The sequence below is a fragment of the Hibiscus syriacus genome, unplaced genomic scaffold (assembly GCF_006381635.1).
Source record: "Hibiscus syriacus cultivar Baekdansim isolate YM2019G1 unplaced genomic scaffold, ASM638163v2 tig00110328_pilon, whole genome shotgun sequence".
Classification (NCBI taxonomy): Eukaryota; Viridiplantae; Streptophyta; class Magnoliopsida; order Malvales; family Malvaceae; genus Hibiscus; species Hibiscus syriacus.
Genome location: NW_024062685.1, coordinates 1,495,362 through 1,516,737, shown reverse-complemented (window position 1 = coordinate 1,516,737; position 21,376 = coordinate 1,495,362). Strand labels below are relative to the sequence as shown.

At 35.3% G+C, this 21,376-nt stretch overlaps 1 protein-coding gene and 1 pseudogene across 1 annotated transcript; one reads left to right on the top strand and one right to left on the bottom strand.

Moving 5' to 3' along the window:
- Positions 1-11,041: 11,041 nt before the first annotated feature.
- Positions 11,042-13,496, top strand: LOC120118451 (bZIP transcription factor 60-like). Its single transcript, XM_039138477.1, has 3 exons — positions 11,042-11,558; positions 12,203-12,426; positions 13,165-13,496. Exons 1-3 carry the CDS (start codon positions 11,188-11,190, stop codon positions 13,410-13,412), a joined length of 843 nt encoding a protein of 280 aa, XP_038994408.1. The 5' UTR covers positions 11,042-11,187; the 3' UTR covers positions 13,413-13,496.
- A 5,251-nt stretch (positions 13,497-18,747) lies between these two features.
- On the bottom strand, positions 18,748-20,712 carry LOC120118828 (annotated as a pseudogene).
- Positions 20,713-21,376: the final 664 nt, after the last annotated feature.

Sequence of the window (21,376 nt, the reverse complement as noted above, 5' to 3'; positions counted from 1 at the left end):
GAGTTGTATTAATAACTCTTCGACACTCACACAGTATCACCCTACCCAATAGATCCGATAAAGACCCCATATCCGAAGTGATATGACGAAAACGCCCATTGTGAATATCATGGAGATGTGCAGGGGCATTCAATTGAAAATTGTCTTGCATTCAAGAGGCTTGTACAATGAATGCAGAACAAGAATTGGATCCATTTCAACTCCGGAGCACCGAACGTCACCCAGAACCCCTTGCCTAATCATCCAGAGGCAGGAATTAATGCAATCACCATCGAGAACGACAGGAGAATTAAAATTTGTGTTTCAAAAGTTAAAGCTCCTTTGGCTTGGGTATGGAGCCAAATGGTAAAGGCGGGGCTTCTTACACCCCATTCACGTGAAATAAGGATTAAAGATGGTAACCATTATTGTTACCACAACGAAGAGGGGCATAATGTACAAGAGTGCCCAGAATTCAGATCGATAGTCTAACTCATGATGGACCGGAAAGAACTGGAGTTTTATGAGGAAATTCAAGATTCTTTAGAAGTAGAGGTTTGCGCTACCGGAGAATCATCAGACAGAAGATTTAGTAGGGGTAGTCCTTTGATAATTACCCCTAAGGAAAATATGACAGTAACAACATCAGCCAAGGTGGTGATCACAACACTTCGGCCTTTTCAATACAAGGACAATCGGCAAGTGCCACTTCCAAAGGATGTGATAGCTAAGTGGGGCAAAGACCATTTGAGCCATTCAAAGAAGATGTGCTAGTTGTCAATGAACCTATAAAGGAGGTAAAAGCTAAAGAGTTCCTCAAGATCCTGAAGCACAGTGAGTACAACATTATAGAACAGCTCCACTGTTTACCTACGCGTACTTCAATGCTATCACTATTTTTAAACTCAGAGGCACACCTAGAAGCACTGTTGAAAGTCCTTAATCAAACGTTCATGCCACAAGACATACCAGTCAGCAAGATGGATCGACTGGTGAACAATATTCAAGCTGATAATTTCATCTCGTTTTTAGATAATGAGATTCCATCTGGAGGAAGAGGCTGAACTAAGGTGTCACACATCACTACCTATTGTAAGGGACATGCCTTACCGAGTGTGTTGATCGATAACGGCTCGGCCCTGAACATGATGTCTTTGGTGACATTGAAGAGGCTTCCAATAGATACCTCTCATATGAAAGCCTGTTAAAACGTGGTCCGAGCATTTGACGGGACCAAAAGAGAGGTAATTGGTAAAATCAAGGTACCGTTGACCATCGGACTAGCCAACTATGATGTTGAGTTCCTTTTGATAGATATCATTCCATCCTATAGCTGTCTATTGGGAAGGCAATGGATTCATCAAGCAGGTGTAATACCCTCCACACTGCACCAAAAATTTAAATTTGTTATTGACGGGGCCTTAGTAATTATCCATGCTGAGGAAGATATCGTGGCAAGTGTTATCACGGAGGCCCCGTATATCAAAGTAGATGAGGAAGTGGTGGAATGCTCCTTCTGCTCCCTAGAGTTTGTGAATGACACGTTCGTGGAAGAATGAAGAAAAATCCCTAAATCCCGACTTTCCAAGTGCACCAGAATGGAGATCATGTAGACTTTGGGATGAGGTGCCAAGATCAGAATAGGGTTTGGGAAATTATTACAAGTAAGGATCAATCCAGTCCTTCCTATTTTGAAGTTAGATCAGTTTGGGCTTGGTCTTCAGCCCAGTTACCATGAAAAGAGGAAGGAAGTCCAAAAGAACCGAGAAATAAGACTAGCCAGGTTAACTGGAGGTGAACTTCAACGGGAACCCATGGCATTCTCGCCTTTTTACCGCACATTTAAGTCAGGTGGTTATGTGTTTAAAACCACCACATCCGAGTTAGAAATGGCTCTGGCAGATCTGAACATTAATGTCGTGACCACAGAAGATATTGACAATGATAGATCCGGGATATGCCCTCTGCCACCTGGGTTCGTGCCTAGCAGTTGGTCGGTGGAAGAACTACATGTGGTTTACAAGAGTCTTTCAGAGTAATATTCGAACTATCCCTATTTGCCTATTCCCAGGACAATAGGTGATCTTTTGTAAGGGTGAATAAACATTTTGTTTACGTTCAATAAAAGATGCATTTTTTCCCTATGTCCATGGCAAACAAATTTTCTTTCATTTCTTTTTTGGGATTCATTGTCTATTTTCTTTATTTCAGCACTACATTTCCATTTTCTTTCGAATTTGATTCTTGACTATTTCGTGTGGGATATTTCCTCACACACACATATCTTCTGTGTTCCTTCGAGACCCTAGATAACGATAATATAGGGATTGATGATCTTGATCTGAAAGTGGATTTTGAATCGACCATTTGTCTCGGGGAATTTGATGAATGCGACACTGAAGAGGAGTGTAACTTGCCTTTTGAATTGTTGAGAATGGTAGAAAGAGAAGAGAAGAAAATACTACCACATGAGGAGGCAATCGAAATCTTGAATCTGGGCACTGAAGATGATAGAAAGGAGGTTAAAATTGACATAACTCTCTCGGCTGAAGCAAGACAAAACCTGATAGTCTTACTTCAGGAGTATAGAGATGTGTTCTCCTGGTCATACCAAGACATGCCGGGACTAGACACAGATATGGTAGTTTATAAGCTGCCAATTAAGCCAGAGTGCAAACCCGTGCAACAGAAACTGGGAAGGATGCGACCTGAGATGCTTCTTAAAATTAAAGAAGAAGTCCAGAAGCAATTTGATGCCGGTTTTCTTCAAGTGGCTAAGTATCCAGATTGGGTGGCCAATATAGTGCCAGTTCTGAAGAAAGACGGGAAGGTTCGTATGTGCGTCGATTACCGGGACCTTAACAAGGCGAGCCCTAAAGACAATTTTCCTCTGCCTTACATTGACACTTTGGTAGACAATACAGTCGGGAATGCTTTCTTTTCATTCATGGATGTATTTTTGGGATATAACCAGATCAAGATGCATCATGAAGACATGGAGAAAACCACGTTCGTCACAATATGGGGAACCTTCTGCTACAAGGTGATGCCCTTCGGACTAAAGAATGCTGGGGCAACATATCAGAGAGCTATGGTGACCCTGTTCCGTAATATGATACTCAAAGAGATCGAAGTTTATGTCGACGACATGATTGTCAAGGCACAAACTGAGAATGAACATGTTGAGAACTAAAAGGAAGCTCTTCCAGAGATTGAGAAAGTTCCAACTGAGATTGAACCCTAGTAAGTGCACATTCGGGGTAATATCCGTGAAACTATTAGGCTTCATGGTCAGCAAAAAAGGCATCGAAGTCGATCCCGATAAAGTCAAGGCTATCCAAAATCTGCCTCCTCTACGAATATAAAAGGAGGTTTGAGGTTTTCTAGGTAGATTGAATTATATAGCACGATTCATATCTCAGTTAACCGACAAGTGTGATCCAATCTTCCGCCTTCTCCGAAAGAATAACGTTGGAGCGTGGGATGAAAAATGTCAGATTGCATTCGAGAAAGTAAATGAGTATTTGTCTCACTCTCCTGTCCTGATGTCCCCTATCCCGGGCAAACCTTTATTCTTGTATCTCTCCATATTCGATAACTCCATGGGATGTGTCCTAGGTCAACATGATGAATCCGAAAATAAGGAAAGAGCCATTTACTATTTAAGCAAGAAGTTCACCGACTGCAAGGTCAGATATCCTCATATCGAGAAGGTTTGCTGTGCTTTAGTCTGGACCACAAAAAGACTCCAACAGTATATGATATACCACACTACTTGGTTGATTTCCAAGTTAGATCCCCTGAAGTACATGATGGGTGTACCTGCTCTATCTGGAAGATTAACCCGATGGCAGATACTCTTATCTGAATTTGACATTGAGTACGTGAGCCAAAAAATAATCAAAGGAAATGCCATATCGGAGTTATTGGCAAGTAGAACCGATGAGAATTACGAGTCTTTGGACTTTGACTTCCCAGAAGAAGAATTGATGGTTATATCCTTAGAAGAAGCAAATACTTCAACGGAAAGTTCCTGGAGAATGCATTTCGATGGTGCATCAAATGCATTAGGACATGGCATCGGGGTAATCCTGATCTCTCCAGAATGGAATCACTACCCATTTACCAGTAGACTAAACTTTGATTGCACCAATAACATGGCAGAGTATGAAGCATGTGTCTTGGGAATCTGAGCTGTACTGGGGCAAAGCATAAAGACCTTGCGGATATACGAAGATTCAGCGTTAGTAATCTATCAGCTTCGCAGAGAATAGGAAACCAAGGATACAAAGCTGATGGAATACCAGAGGCTAATACTGGATCTGCTTGAAGAATTCGATAAAGTCACTTTCCACTAAGTGCCTAGGGAAAAAAATCAAATGGCTGGCGCTTTAGCTACCTTGGCAGCCGCATTTAAGGCTGGCGGGGAGTCTGAAATGATGTCAATTAACATGCAGTCATATGCCTTGGTACTACGACATTATGCAGTATATTAAGCATCGGAGTTATCCATAAGAAGCCACCGAAACCGATAAGAGAACCCTTAGAAGGATGGCAGCTGGATATGTCCTTGACGGAGAGGTCTTATACAAGAAGAGCCATAACCAAGTCCTGCTAAGGTGCGTCGATGCTGAAGAGGAAAAAATGATAGTGAAAGAAGTACATGATGGAGTTTGTGGAGCACATGCAAATGTACATATGATGTCAAGAAAAATAATGAGATGCATATACTTTTGGTCCACACTCGAAAGTGATTGCATCAACTATGCTAGAAGATGTCATAAATGTCAGATTTATGGAGATAAAATCAATGTTCCACCTCATCCACTTCATATAATGACGTCGCCCTGGCCTTTCTCTGTGTGGGGCATGGACGTTATCTGGCAAATCCATCCCAAGGCTTCGAATAGTCACCGTTTCATTCTCGTAGCGATTGACTATTTCACGAAATGGGTAGAGGCTGCATCATATGCCAGTGTCACTCAGTCCACTATTTGCAAGTTCCTGAAAAATGAAATCATATGTCGGTATGGTCTACCTGAAAGGATCATCACCGATAATGCTACAAACTTGAACAACAAAATGATGAATGCTGCTTGTGAACTGTTCAACATAAAACATCACAATTCCACTACTTACAGATCAAAGATGAACGGAGCAGTAGAAGCAACAAACAAAAACATTAAGAAGATAGTGAAGAAAACGATTGAAACTTACAAAGACTGGCATGAGAAGCTGCATTTTGCTTTGTTCGCTTATCGAACCTCGGTACGAACCTCGACTGGGGCAACTCCATTTTCACTAGATTATGGAATGGAACTAGTGCTACCCATTGAAGTAGAGATTCCGTCACTCCGGGTCTTGACAGAGGTCAAACTGGATGATACAGAATGGATACAATCCAGATATGATCAGCTTAACCTGATAGATGAAAAGAGACTGAAAGCCATTCATCATAGTTAAATCTATCAGAAACGAATGATCTGAGCACATGACAAAAAGGTGCGCCCGAGAATATTTCGCGAAGGAGATCTAGTACTAAAAAGAATTTGGAGAGTCCAGAAAGATTTTCGAGGAAAATGGACGCCAAATTGGGAAGGGCCTTATGTCGTGAAAAGGCCTTCTCCGGAGGAGCCCTTGTCCTGACTGAAATGGACGGACCTGAACTGCCACATCCCATCAACTCGGATGCAGTCAAAAAATACTTCGCTTAGAATGAAAACTCGAAAGGGCGTCCTAAGTTGAAAAAAGAAAAAAGAGAAAAAGAAAAAAGAGAAAAACATTTAGGGTGAAAACCTGAAAGGACTCCCTAAATTGAAAAAAGAAAAAGAAAAAGAGAAAAAAGAGAAAAAGAACAAAAGAAAAGAAAAATAAGGTGGGTTCAAGATGAAAACCCGCAAAGGGCGTCTTGTAACTAAGGATGGGTCCAAGTTGAAAACCCGAAAGGGCGATTTGGATATCAGTTTAATAAATCCAGACAGTGGAAGCATCCCGGCATCTGAATCTCTTACAAACTCAACAAGTCAGAGAAATGTTGCACTCTCCAGAACGTTGTCGCATTTTCAAAGATCCTTTGGCAAAGGCTGTGTTCAAAGTCACCTGACGGCTTTTCAAGTGCCCACATTATCGAGATCTCATACTTCATCATGTATTCATTTTCCAAAATATTTGTCATGTATTATTTGTTCTTTTTCTCCCTTATGAATAAAGACAATCTTTTTCTCTAATTCCTTTCGAGCATCTTGAATTGAACTCAAACTCAATGATTTTATCTACTTATGCAAAAGATTCGCATATTACTGTACAAAGATTCATTGAAAAGTACAGGTATCCGAAAGCCGACCAAGGCTCATGCACATACTTGAGATGGTCGAGAAGCATTTCCCAAATCAAGAAACGAATAGAATGTGCACACCAGATTTGAACATTTGAAGAATACAAGATCAGGGATCAAAACTTACAGATTCCAGAATCAAGAGTCAACACGACATGCAACCGGAGATTGAGATTTCTCCCTAGAGCCCCAATATAACATATGTTGCATATGCATTTTAGGCATACCTAAGAGCATTGCATTAATGGCATCACATATATGCATAACTTTTTTAGGTTTCAGCTAGAGTCAATTTCAACTTCGCAGCGAAGGATATTGAACTCGAAGCGACATAATTTGCTCGAGAGTAGATTTCAACTTCACTACGAATGATATCTAGCTCGAAGACAAACTTCACAATAAAGGGGTCATCCACGGTTTCAACTTCACGGCGAAGGGAATCGTGTCCACCCGCAACATACAATACTTGGATTTCAACTTCACGGCGAAGGATATTCAAGTCAAGGCTCAACTTCACGACGAAGGAGCCATCTGCAATTTCAACTCCACGACGGAGGATATCGCACCCACACATCCACGATTTCAACTCCACGACGGAGGATATCGTGCCATTCGGGGCTCAACTTCACGACGAAGGGGCTTCCTAATTTCAGAGCCAATTTCAACTTCACGACGAAAGATATTGGACCCCAGACAACACAAGCTCAACTTCACGACGAATGGGCGGCTGACTGTCAACAAACAATTTCCCAATTTCATAGCCAATTTCAACTTCACAACGAAGCATATTGGACCCAAGACAACACAAGCTCAACTTCACGATGAAGGGGCAGCTGATTGTCAACAAACAATTTTCCAATTTCAGAGCCAATTTCAACTTCACGATGAAGGATATTGGACTCAAGACAACACAAGCTCAACTTCACAACGAAGGAGCGGCTGACTGTCAGTTTCATTCAGAGTCAATTTTTACTTCACAACGAAGGATATTAGACTCGATACAGTACAAGCTCAACTTCACAGCGAAGGTGCGGCTGACTGTCAACAAACAATTTCCCAGGGCCAGAACCAATTTCAACTTCACGGATGAGGATATTTGACTCGGAGCAGTATAACTTACATTGGATTTTAATTTCACGATGAAGGATATCCAATTACCAGGCTCAACTTCACGACGAAGGGGCCAACCGCGGTTTCAACTTCACGACGAAGGGAATCATACACACAAACAACATCCATCTCTAGATTGGATTTCAACTTCATGACGAAGGATATTCAACTCGAAGAAGGAGTGTCTGCCAATAAACTTTACAGTTTCAGAGTCATTTTCAACTTCACAACGAAGGATATTGGCCTCGAAACAACACAACTTGCATTGCATTTCAACTTCACGGCGAATGATATCCAATTCCCATGCTCAACTTCACGACGAAAGGGCCATGTACAATTCCAACTTCACCAACAGATTGACCCAACTTCATGACGAAGGAGTAATATGTGACACAACAATACCGAAGTCTTCAGGACAAGTTTCACCTTCACGATGAAGTATCTTGAGCTAGAAGAAGATCCATGAGCTACGATTTCAACTTCACAACGAAGGATCTCATGCTCAAAATTTCCAGTTTCAACTAAACCTCACGACAATGGAGTCATTTCGTGATTTAAATTGACAAACCAGTTTTAGTATCGGATTTCAACTCTACGACAGAGGGTATTCGATATGGATGAAATTCGTGTCTTTTAAATCTTTGCTCTATTTTTGTTACACGATAATGAGCAAAGAGGGGCAGCTGAAGACACTTAATTTTGTTCGATGTTATATTGTATAGTATTATAAACTATATTATATAATTCTTTATTCATATTATATTTACATTCATTTACATTTTCTATTTTCAGGCCTGATAATAAGCCCAACAGCACAAAGACCAACTGCACGTGACCCAGTCCAAGATTTAGGACCTGCAGAATGCTAGGGTTTCCAACAAGTCTTCCCCTCTGCCGCAAGTCACTCCCAAGCTCGCACGCCTCTCCCCCGTGCTTCTCGACAACAAGCCACGATTGTGGACGTGTGGGACTCCAACCAACCACCCGAGAAATGGGCAACCAAGCAACAAATGGAAGAAATTTAGTTCAAATAGGACTCAAACTGTAATCTAAAAATAGTATTTTCTAGACTATAAATAAGATGTAATCCCCATTGTATTTTTCACGAGTTGATACGAATACAAGCAGAGATTACACCAAAAATACTAGAGAAACTACAAGGAAAATTAAGAGCAAAAATCTGTAAATTTCGAAAGTTCATTCGAAATAAAAGGTACCTCTTTTTTTCTTCCTCGCGTGTTGTTCGATCTACATGTGGCTTTTGTTGGTTTTGTTTCGTTGTTTTGATTTGAAAAACAAGAAGAAAAATGAATTTTCGCTGATGAACAGGGGGTAGGGGTCGAGATGTTCGAACTTAGATCTACCCATTAGGCTGCATTTGTTAAAGAAACAAAACGTATTTTTGAAATGAGGATATCGATAGCATTCGAAAAAGTAAATTTATTTTTTTGGATTTGCCGGCGAGGCGGCGCAGGGTGGCCGGAATCTGGATTTTGGGGCATGTTCTTCATTTCTGAAGGACAGGCGAGAGCTTTTTTTTAAGCAAAAGGGGGGCGTCTAATAAAGTGAAGAGGATGGAAATTTTAAAACATGTTTTTGAGTTATATAGTAGACCCGTGGAGCTATTACGACCTGACCCAAGCCAGCGTATGACCCGCGTGTTTTCTAATAAAAGAGGGTAAATCACCCTTTTGGTCCTCCTAGGTTTTTAAAGGCTTATTTCAACAGCAAATTTATCTCAATTTGGCCACTACTTTTTATTTTCTTTTAATTTGGCCACCCAATTCACTATTTTCTTTAATGTAATCTTTTATATGTAATTATTATATTTTATTTTTATTTTATTATTATTATAAATTTTTTCCGTATTTTATTATACATGTATATCTATATCTATATCTAGTATTATTATTTATATATTTAATTATATTTTTCTATTTTATTTACTATATTCAGTTATTTTTGGTTTATTTATTTATTTATTTTTACTATTATTTTTATTTTTTATATCTTAATTTATATATATATATTATTTATTTATTTGTATTTTGTTTTCCTAATGCTTGTGTATATGTATATATTTTTATAGCTTTTTAATTATTTTATTAAATATTATATTATATATATATATTACCTAATTTTTCTAACCTTTTCTTTTTATTCTTAGGCCCCTCCATGTATCCTCTTTTGACCCTTGTTTTTTCCCGATGCATTAAATAGTGGGCACCCTTTATTTATTTTCTTTCTAATTTTCTTTCTTTGCTTTTATTTTTTTCTCCTCACATCATATATATATATTTATTTATTTTTACATAATATTTTATATCCCTATTATTTTTCTTAACTATTGCTTTTACATATTTTATTAATTATGATAACTTATATATATATATATATATATATATATATTCTTTATATTTTTTATTATTTTTTACTTTTGTGTACGTTTCATTTTCATTTTGTCTTTGTTTTTACTCTTTTTTATTTATTTATTTTTTGTTGGCTCTATGTTCTTATATTTTTTTCCTTTATTTATTTTTTCATTTTATTTTCTGTTAATTTATTTTTTTTCATTTTATTTGTTTTACTTATGCTATTTATTTTATTATCATTTTCATCTTTTTGTTTATTAGCATTTTATATCTTAATCGAATTCGGCTTCTCATTCCAAATTTAATATTTAAGTCTTTTTAAGGGTTTTCGTTCATCCAATCAGAGGTAAGTAATTCAGATCATATTTTTACCTTTTAATTTAAGCTTATAATTTTCTTGATTTAAGACAACTGGAAATTACGTAGTACCGAAAGGACAGTTCAAGGGTGCTAACCCTTCTTTGACTGTAACCGACTCCCGAATCCGACATATCTCTGGCGCTATGCAGATCAGGTAAGAAAAAGGTATCCGATCAACCCATTTGTTTTAAAATAAATGATCGGTGGCGACTCCAATCCACTTTCTAAGTCGAAGTCTAATTTCGGGGCCTAAACTGAAAGACGGTTCCGACAATATTGAAGCAAAGTAACCAATTTAAATTTTGTTAAAAATAAAGAAGATAAAATGCTTACAAGGTAAATGGTTCTTTCTTGGCCGGCGTTTAGGAAAAAAGGGAAAGAAGCGAGGCTCATACGTATGGCTTGGAAGGATAATCAAGCGCGCTTTACCAAACGACGTCGTGTTCTTAACAATCTGCTTTTAACAATTTTAGGGTTCACAGAAATGCTGTTTTAATCGTAATGTTTGGATTAATTAGATCCATATTTACTATTCAAAAAATTAAATTTATATTTATATAATTAAATAAAGAATTAAAAATTACTATATAATAAATGAAAATCTACTTCATGAATTTATATCTAAATTATTTATTATTTAAAAATAAAAAATAGTTAAATGAAATTTAATAAATAAACATTTTTTATAAATTATTTTCTTTTATTTACGTGGCTAAATTTAATAATATATTATTCAAACTTGGTTCGCAGTAAGGCCAGGAGGCGGTGAAACAGGGTTGTCTGGGTACAACATACAAACATGGCCCGATCCATATATTATTACATTTTATTTATTTTTTCTTATAAATAATTCAGCTAAATCGCAGTCTTCGTCTCCAAGTAAACGGAGTTTAATATAATTTTGTTTTCTCTGTTGATGGCTTCAATTCCATGGTCTGTCACTTTTTTTCCGATCTTTAACATGAACTCTCTTTTTCTTCCCCTGTAGATCCTTTTCAATTTCAACTTCCCTTTCACGAACTTTGGGTTTTCATGGAGGAAATCAATTGGGATGCCCTCTTACTAGAGTCTGACTTACCCGATATCGGAGATATCTTACAGAATGAACCGGATCCGGTAGCGGAACCGCCTTCTCAACCTTTTTCGACCGAAAGTCTCGATCAGGAACCGGCAGTGTCTTTATGGGTCGGGGAGATCGAGAAGGTCTTGATGGAGGATGATCATTTTGACGATAGGTTTCAGACTCAACCTGTCCCCGTTGACGATTTCTTGGCGGATTTACTAGTTGATTCACCTCCAAGTGACGGCGGCGGTGTGGCCCTCGATGGTGCTGATTTCCACAAACAAAACCAGATCCACTTCGACTTCGATAAAGATGATCCCGTTGTTAAGAAGCAGAGGAGGTATTAATTGATATTCCCGATTTATCATCCTTGTCTATATTATTCACGAAAAATGTATTGTCTTTCATATTTATTAGTTGCATGTCTTACACCTCACTCACTTGAGAAACCCTAGTTTAACTCGATTGAATATTACTTCTATAGCATGAGTTCGATTTGAAATAAACATTGATTTGTTCAGGAACATATGCTTCATTTTCATTGGTGGCTTCAAACTCAACTATTTAATTTCAAACTTGAGTTAAATTTTAAATTGATACTTTTCTAGACTAATTAAAGTAAAATAAAGATTTAAAACAAAAAAGTTTGATTAGGATCCAAGCTTGCACGAGCCAAGTATTGAGATATTTCAATTCAACTTGCATGGTAGCTCAAACTTGAAGTGATTACAATCGAACTCTTTTGATTAAGCTTTTTTACCTAGTAAACTGTGAACTTGGTTCCCATCCTCAAGTTCAAATTGAGATTTTCAACACTATTTTGGCTCAAATTTGATTTGTTTGATAGCTTGAGCCCAGCTCAGCAAGCTCATTTTTGTTTGAGTCAAACCCAAGTCGTTTGTGAACTGAGTTGTTTTTAAACCCAAATTTTAAGATACGGAAATAGTTTTAGTTCAATTGATTGATCTGAATGTGGTTGTTTAGGCAGTTGAGAAACAGAGATGCAGCATTGAGATCCAGGGAGAGGAAGAAGATTTATGTCAAGGATCTTGAGATGAAGAGTAGGTATTTGGAAGGGGAATGTAGGAGACTGAGCCGTATGCTTCAGTGCTTCATTGCTGAGAATCAAGCTCTTCGTCTTACTTTGCATAAGGGTGGCACATTTGATGCGTCCTCAGCCAAGCAGGAGTCTGCTGTGCTCTTGTTGGGTATGATAAGATTCTTATACCATCTCTCCTTAATTTCATCTTCTCCTGTTTGATATTACAACGGGAAGAAAGTGCCCTGTCATCACTCTTCACAAATGGATTGTATTACTTGGACTCCGGTTTGAATGTCCTATATGAAGTGTGCATACAGGTGTATATTACTGGACTGCTTGTCTTCATTAATGGTCTATATTACTGGACTTGGGTTTTACTTCTAATGTGATTTGTGTTTGATAAGCGTAATCTCATCTTTTTCATGAAACTTTCATGAATTCGAAAGGTCGCATTTCTCTATGTTTGGATATGCATTAGACAGGTATTTCAGAAAAAGGTAAGTCGGAGCTGCTTAGCGAACTGATACTTGTTTATGACCTTTGCAAAGTTTGTTTTTCTATTTTTATTTTACTAGAACAAAATCTTGATTGGGTTGGCAAATATTCAATCTTGCGATTGTTAGCTCGAGTAGGGTTTAGCATTTGGGTTAGGGTTTGATTTTAGCTTTATGTTTGTTTGAAACTTGCATAAGCTTATCAGTGAAGTATAGATTTCAAAAGGAGGGCTGTTTTGCTGCTTATTATGCTTCTTATCCAGTAAAGATTAACGGCTTAATAATCTACACTGAACTCGGAGAACTCAATGCGTTTTGTATTCATTTTTACTTATTAGGACGTTGTTGCAATTATGGTGGCTTATTCTTTTAAGCCTGTTGAACAGTTTTATCGTTGCCTGCTTTTGTAGAATCCCTGCTGTTGGGTTCCCTGCTTTGTTTCCTGGGCATCATATGCCTCTTCACCCTGCCGACACTGCCCGAGTCAGTTCCGGAGGCAGTTCCATCGGCAAACGAGGAAATACAAGGTCCCGAAAGAGTGGCTCCAAGAGGGGCAGGGAGTAACCGGGTCAGACCAACATTTGTCAAGAGTAGGAGATGCAAGGCATCAAGGGAAAAGATGAAGGAAATTTCAAGTTTTCTGGGAATTTTAGGGTAACGTGATGGGGGTGTGGCTCTTATTGTGTTGATAAAGATCCTTGTAGTTTGAATAATGGTAAGCACTCTTTCATCTTTGTTTTGACTTTTGAAACTCTTCTATTGTACTTTTAGTTTGTTTGGATAACTAGAAACTTAGAAGTTCTAATTTATAAATTTCTGCAGTTCTTTTACATTATTAGAACTTAAGTAGGGTGAAAAGGAAAGAAATGGGTAAACTATATGAATGGTCCCTTATGTTTTCAGTCTGACTAATTTTGGTCACTGTTTCAAAAAATGATTGTGATCTCTTATATTATCGATCTGTTCGGTTTTAGCCGTTTAACTCTTATTAAACCCTTAACATAAGTGTTACATGACAAATAAAAAAATCAACGTGACGTGTAAGAATGCTTTGGTACGCTTTTAGGGGGGTAAAGAATGCTTTTAGGGGGTGATTGGATCATGAAATTCAATATTCTTGGTGGGAATTTTTTTTTCCAGATTTAAATTCCCACAAATTTCCACGTTTGGATGGGAAATATTCTCAATAGGGAGTAATAAATATTTCCAACAGTAAAAAATTTCCTCTTTTTACTGGGAATGATATTCCTATGTTTTTCTTAGGTATTTTTGTTTACCTTCAACTTAGACTAAAATGCCCTTGAAATAAAAGATTTGTTTCAAAAATATCTATACTTTTATTTTAAAAGCTATAATCTTTTGTTTTCACAAATTTATTTCAAAAATTTATTTTCACAAATTATCATAACTTTTTAAATATTAATTAAGTTTAAAAGAATATATGGTATATTTACTCTTTTAATATGCCTATTTATCTTTTAAATATTATAAAAAAATTATATAAATTTTATGAATTTAAATTTAATAAAAATATATAAATTGAAAATAATACAATAATATATTTTCTATGAATTTTTATATAAATATTTTCATTTAAATATTTGGAATTCAACTTGTTAAAAAAATATCATAAGGACAATTTATAAATATATATTTTAGTAATCTTTTATTCCTTTAACCAAACACTGTAATCATACATTCTTGTCAAACAAACTAAATATAATAATGTAACATTCCTGGTAATGTGTAAGGTAATGTAATATTCCGATAATCTTATTCCCGAAGGTAATGTTGCATTCTATGAACCAAACGCCCTGTTCACCATTTGCATGACAAAATGCTTAGTTTGAGGGGTTTTATTAATACGCTTACAGGCTACCTAAAGCACGTCATCACGTACATGAATTGAACCAGCCATTATGAATCCCAAACCAAATCCAGGGAAAATGTAAGCATTGTTTGTCCGAATCACATTAGACAAGGTCCACAATGGTTCAAATATTTAAACTATGTTGTGCATTATCAAGAGAAACTACCCAAGTCCCACCCTTATAGGAATGAGTTTCATGTAGAATTTAAATTAAGGTGAGTTGAAGTTTTAGAGAGAGCACCGAAGCCAACAAAGCACCAGGCACGGTTAGGGTTAGGCCATCGGAATATGGGCGAAGTTTTCCTAAAGCACCAGGCACGGTTAGGGTTATCCCATCAGAATATGGGCAAAGTGCTTCTATATAGAAGGGGAAGAAGAGAAGTATTTTAAATTTTTTTATTATCACGTAATATTTATGTTAAGGGGTTAACAACTGAGGTATTAAAATCAAATGGATCGATAACGTAAGGGATTAAAATTATTTTTTAACAGATGACCAAAATATATCAAATCGAAAATATAAAGATCATTCGTACAATTTACCCAAAGAAAATTGTGAAGTTGTAAAATTAAATAAATAAATAAAAAACAAAAGGAAGATGGTATATATTCTTTCGAGGAAAAAAAATATGGAAAAGCCAAAAAACAATATAACCAATGGTAATAATTAACAAGCAAAGTTTTTTTTAACCTTAGAGTGACTTTGTTTCTTTAGCTAGTAATTTTGTCTTTATTTTTCAATTGCATTAATTTTAATTTTAAATTTATTTTATTTTATTAATTTCTCTTTTTGATCCATGATGATCTTGATATTGATATGGTGATAATGTGATGGTTTATAACGTGAAGGTAGTAGTCCACCTATAAATGATGATGTGAAAAATGAACTTATGCAGCAGTTTACATATAAATGATGATATGAAAAATGAACTTAATTAATTTATTTTGTTGAATTTGATAGTATAATTGATCTTAATTAAAAAGTTTATGTTTTAGTTAAGTTTTAATATATAATTAAAAATTTAAAATATTATTACAATATTAAAAATAAGATTATTATAAAAAATTAAAAAGTTCAGTAAAAGTTATAAATTTAAAATTATTAGAATTATAAAAGGATAAATTATTAAAAAATTAAATATTTATTGATAACACTTTGAACATTATTTCAATGAAACCATTAAATTAATTATAAAATTTAAATTCTCTTTCAATTTTTTGCACTGAATATTAATAACCATACCATAAGCTTGATCGATTTTTATTTTTTTTTATATAAAAACTTGAGAAATAAATTTACCCAGGAATAGCAAATATATAAAAAAGTAAGTAACAAAGTAAACTTGTAACAAGAACGTATAATTAGTTAATTGAATCGAATTATTTAATTTTTTTTTAAAAATAGATAAGTAATTTGATTTTGGTAAAAATGCATTTGAGGTCTCTATACTTTTGAAAAAAAATCAATGTGGTCATTGAATTATTTTTTTCACCCAATGTGGTCCTCTAACTCATAAAACAAACCCAATGTGACACTTTGACCAACGTTTTCCGTTGTTGATTATTACAATGCTTACATGGCAATTAATGGTGTTGATGTGATAATTCACGACGTTGATATATCAGTCTATGATGGCTGATGACGTGATAAATGACATGACATATGAACTAAATTGATTTTTTAATCTTATTCGAGGGCCAAATTAATATTTTTAAAAAGTTCACAGACTATTTAATTTTTTAAAATTATCATAAATTTTAAATTTTAAAATATTTAAATATTCATAAAACTAAATATAAAACAAAAAAATTAATTAAATATATATTTTGAAAACACTAAAAATACTATTAATTTTATTAAGAAAAATTAAATGTATATGATATGCTATAAAATGATAAGGGTAAATTACACAATTCTTCATTGAACTTTACCCTCTCTCCTATTTCACTCATTGTACTTTTAATTTTTCTAATTTATTCATTGAGTTTTTTAATTGCTCTGTTTTGATCCCTCTGAATTATTTTATTATTATTTTTGTATAATTTGACTTTTTATCATTCAATATAAAAATAATTTAAAATATAAAATAAAATAGAAGGTGGTCGAACGAAAATGCTGGCTGTCGTCAACTACCGTAATTGGTGGTCATTCAATTTCAAATTTCATGAGTCGCTTCGTCTCGACACCCTAAGTCCAAATCTGACCTTCATTTTGTCAAAACTTACTCCGAAGTTAACGGGTTTGGGGATCGAAAGTGAGGAAACTAAATTGTTTCAGTTTAAAACGACGTTATTTTATGCATTGAACTTTATGAGTATATAGACTTTGCTAGTAATTTTTTGCTACTATACTTTTTTGGCCGATGGCTAATCACCACTTTATCGGTCATCTTTTGCGACAAGATCAATATCAAAACATTGTATTTTACTCATATTTCCTTTTGATTTTTATGAAATCCATTCAAAATTGATAAAGCAAAATAGAAAATCTATTTTTTAGGGATTTGGTGTCTTTCTTAGATTTTAGGGGTTTAAGATGTTTGTTCGAAAATCTTAATAGTGAGAATCATTATTTCGAGAAAACTAACAATATACCTCAAAACTAGTCTCATCGGACGATCTTCATAATATTAACACGTTGAACCTTATGAATGTTCATCAATTTTGAGTTGATTTATGTGAAAAACCAATCCTAGAAAAAGAAAGAGAAATGAAATGCAAACATCTTATTGTGAAACACGAGTGGTGAAGAACGATGATTGACTGCAGTGGTGATAAAAAAAATTTAGTGCAAAAACTAAACATTTTTATAGTTTAGAGACAAATTTGATACACTTCTAAACTTCAATGCTTCAAATGACATCATTTTTAATGTGCAAAAATTACATCATTTTATCCATGTCATTACAATTACATAAAGATTTGTTCGTGTCATAGTGTTGTTACATTCCATTGGCATAACTGAAATCAAAACTAAAATTTAAAATCATTATTAAAAATTAAAAGTTTAATGGTATAAACGATACACTACCTAAAGTTCAACAACAAATAGTGTAATTAACCCTAACAATAAATTATAAATTACTTTAAGATAAATTATACGGACGAATCCTTATATTTTTGGTCTTACTGATTTTAATTACTTGTTTTAAAAAATAATTTTAGTCCTTTGTGTTATTAATCCGTTCGATTATAGTTTGTCAAGAGTAGTGTGATAATTAAAAAAAATTAAAAAAAAGCATGCATCTTCTTCTTCGACATTATTATATTAAAAACCCTAATAATTATTTTTTGAAGAACAACCTCTTAGCAAATTTGTTAGAAAAATAATTCTTAAACTAACTACGTAGGATTACCTCTTGTCATGTAAAATGCGTTTAGTGTACCTCGCTTTTTATAGAGCGCGAGATCCATTAACTTTTTTAGATAGTCACTTAATATTAGATAAAAGCAATAATAAATGCATGAAACTCATCTTTCATAAAATACGAGATCTAATCTCGCTTTTTACAAAACGCGAGGTTAGCTTATGTGACAATTTGAGGTTATTTTTCTCACTAATATGCTAAGGGACTTTTCTTAAGAAAAAAATATTAGGGGGTTTTAATATAATAACACATTCTTCTTCTTGTATTCTTCTCTTTCTTGTTGTTTTTCTTTTTTTCTTTAACTTAGTTATTTTAAAGGGTTAACTATTTCAAATACTATTCACCTTTAAGCGTGAGCTCGTTTATGTCACTGCCGTTTTAATTTTGCCAATTTTAATATTGATATTTATTTTTAACTGCAATTATGTCATTTCACCGTTAATTCATAAACAGAACGATGACATGACATCTCTGTTCCGTGATTGCGATTACATGACTCTCTCATCAAAACGACGTCGTTTTGGCATGATCGTTTTAATGCTTAAAAAACTCCAAACGACGTCGTTTTGTTGATGGAAAAAAATATTTTTTATGGGATTCGAACCGTAAACCTTTATAATCTAAAATTAAATATCCAACCACCAAACTAACTTAAAAACTTTGTTTAATCTTAACAAAACTATTATAAATGTTAAATAACAGTTTGAATTTAAGTTTTATGAATACAAACTAATAATCTTATCTCCTTTTTTTCATCAAGAAAACTCCACCAACGGTTTCAACGAGGGATGAGCAAATTCAAAGAAACAAGATATTGGGAATGCTGGGATTGCTTCGTCTCCACCTTTGCTGCAGTACCCCTCGTCTCCACCTTTGCTGCAGCACCCCTCGTTCCCATCGGGCAAGTCCTGGCCAAGTGTTAAGACCAAGATTCCCATGATGATATGAAGCGATCCAGGAATGAAGAAAGCAATTCTCCAAGCAGTGAATGGAGTTGCACCAACACGTTGAATAATTTCGTAAGTTAAGGGCATCAAAAGATGAGTTGCACCTCCTCCCATGTTACCCCATCCGGCTGCAGTTCCATTGACAAGCCCAATAATCTTGCTGTTAAACATTGTGCTCATCCAGTACTGGCAAGACACAAATGTAGCAAGTGAGAAACCGATCATAAACCGAACAGAGATATAACCTCCGGCGTCTGAAACAAACGACATGCAAAACACGGTGGGAGCCGATAACATGATCAGAAATGCGCAACCGTAACAGGTCCCAAAAGGTCACAAACAACACCCATTACCAGCCTTGAAAATATACTTCCGGAAACAGAAGCAACCCCAGCATTCCCAATATCTTGTTTCTTTGATTTTGCTCATCCCTCGTTGAAACCGTTGGTGGAGTTTTCTTGATGAAGAAAGGAAGGAGATGAAGATTATTAGTTTGTATTCATAAAAACTAAAAATTCAAACTGTTATTTAACATTTATAATAGTTTTGTTAAGGTTATACTTTGTTCTTAAGTTAACTTTGGTTGGGTATTTAGTCTTGGATTATAAAGGTTTACGGTTTGAATTCCCTTAAAGATATTTTTTTAGACGTCGTTTTGAGTTTTTTGAGCATCAAAACGATCATGTCAAAATGACGTTTTGATGAGGGAGTCATATCATCGTCGTCATAGAATATAGATGTCATGTCATCGTTTTATTAAAGACATAATTACAGTTAAATATAAACGTTAGTGTTAAAATTGAAACGTCAGTAACATAAATGAATATTTTTTTAAACGTGAGTGGTATTTGAAGTAAAACCTTATTTTAATTTAACCGAAGCTAACAATCAGATCTTGTTCAACCCACCGATTTATTTTCTCCTCTCACTTTGTTTTCATTTATTCAATTTCATTTCGTAATATAGATTTGAAGGAAATTGCTTCGCTTATTGAGTCTGTCTCCTACACTAAGGAGGTCCGCCGCGCCGTTCGTCTCACGTTCGGGTTGAGGCGGAAGCTCACGGTACCTTTCCTCATTTCTTCCTAAGGTACATTCCTCAGCTTCTTCTTGGATCTTTTCTTCTTTGTAGCTAAATAGAGTTTTTGGTTTATCATTCAAGATCACATCATTCTCGATTTGTTAGTCTCTCAGTTTACTTAATTCGGTGCTTTAGTTAACGTAATGAGTTGCAAGGCTATTTTATTGAAATGATTGAAATACTTATGTTCTTGAATTCTTTAGTTATTGCAGACTGTGCTTTTATACTTTATGGTATTTTATTATTTTGTGATATTGATATAAGATTATTATATAGAATTATAGAAAATGGCATTTTCTGAAATAAGTGAACTAGGCTGTATAAAACATGGATGCGGTATTGAACAGTGATTCTATGGGGCATCTTTAGGTTGATTTGGATTTCAAATGGCAATATCTTTAATGTATAGCTAAGATTGCTGTGCATTAGAGGTCTGTTCTTGTTTCTTCAATATGAACTTGGATACTGACGCATCTTTTCATACTATGTGAACCAACTTTCTACTGTACTCTTCTTCTTTATCTCCATACTATGTGAACGCATCTTTTCATCGCTTCTCCTACGAGAACCAAGAAACCCAACTTTCTTATTGTCCCCTCTCTTGCTAACAACCATAGCACCATCACAACGCTCCGGCACCATTTTCTCAGGAAAAAAGCCACCAGCACGAAATGAATGCTCACTTTTTACCATTTTAAAAGAAGAAGACTGAAACCTAGCACTACCCAAGTAAAGACCATCCAAGACTGATGGACGAGAAAAGTTTGTTGTTGTTGTTCGTCTTCTCATTATTGTCTTCCTGCAATAGCAACAACCTGGGTGGCAGTTCCATGCACTTCCGAGCAAAGTCATCTGAAAAAGAGCTATTGTGGCGCAAGCCTTGTGCTTTCCCAGTTACTCTTCCCACCGGAATGGGACCGAGGCCGAGGCGTAGAATGGAACAGGGCTACGAACCTTGGATAGTAGAAGGCGAAGGGTAAGGACTGAGAGGTTCGTCAAAATTCACAACTTATTGGGATGAAGAAGAAGTTAATTTTCCATACTAGGAAAGCTCCGGAAGGATTGCAGACTAATTGGGTTACGCATGAGTACCGACTCGTTGAAGAAGAATTGGAAAGGATTGAAGCATTGCAGGTTTGGAACTGTTTTAATTGATACTAATGATGAATGGTGATCTCTTGTTCATGCCTTCTAGTATTGATGTTATTGGATTAAGTTTTTATGTACGCTAGCTATTGCATCGCATATCAGCTGTATTTTGGATGACAAAAAGATATAGAATTTTAACATGAAATACTTGGTAAAAATTGGAGCATTGCATGTTTGAGATCTTTTAAATTGAGATTGATGTTGAATG

What these genes read in the sequence shown, in the direction of transcription:
- LOC120118451 (XM_039138477.1), top strand. Translation starts at nt 11,188, where the DNA reads ATGGAGGAAATCAATTGGGATGCCCTCTTACTAGAGTCTGACTTACCC. An exon ending in GTTGTTAAGAAGCAGAGGAG is followed by an intron (nt 11,559 to 12,202) that starts GTATTAATTGAT and finishes GTGGTTGTTTAG; the next exon opens with GCAGTTGAGAAACAGAGATG. An exon ending in GTCTGCTGTGCTCTTGTTGG is followed by an intron (nt 12,427 to 13,164) that starts GTATGATAAGAT and finishes CTGCTTTTGTAG; the next exon opens with AATCCCTGCTGTTGGGTTCC.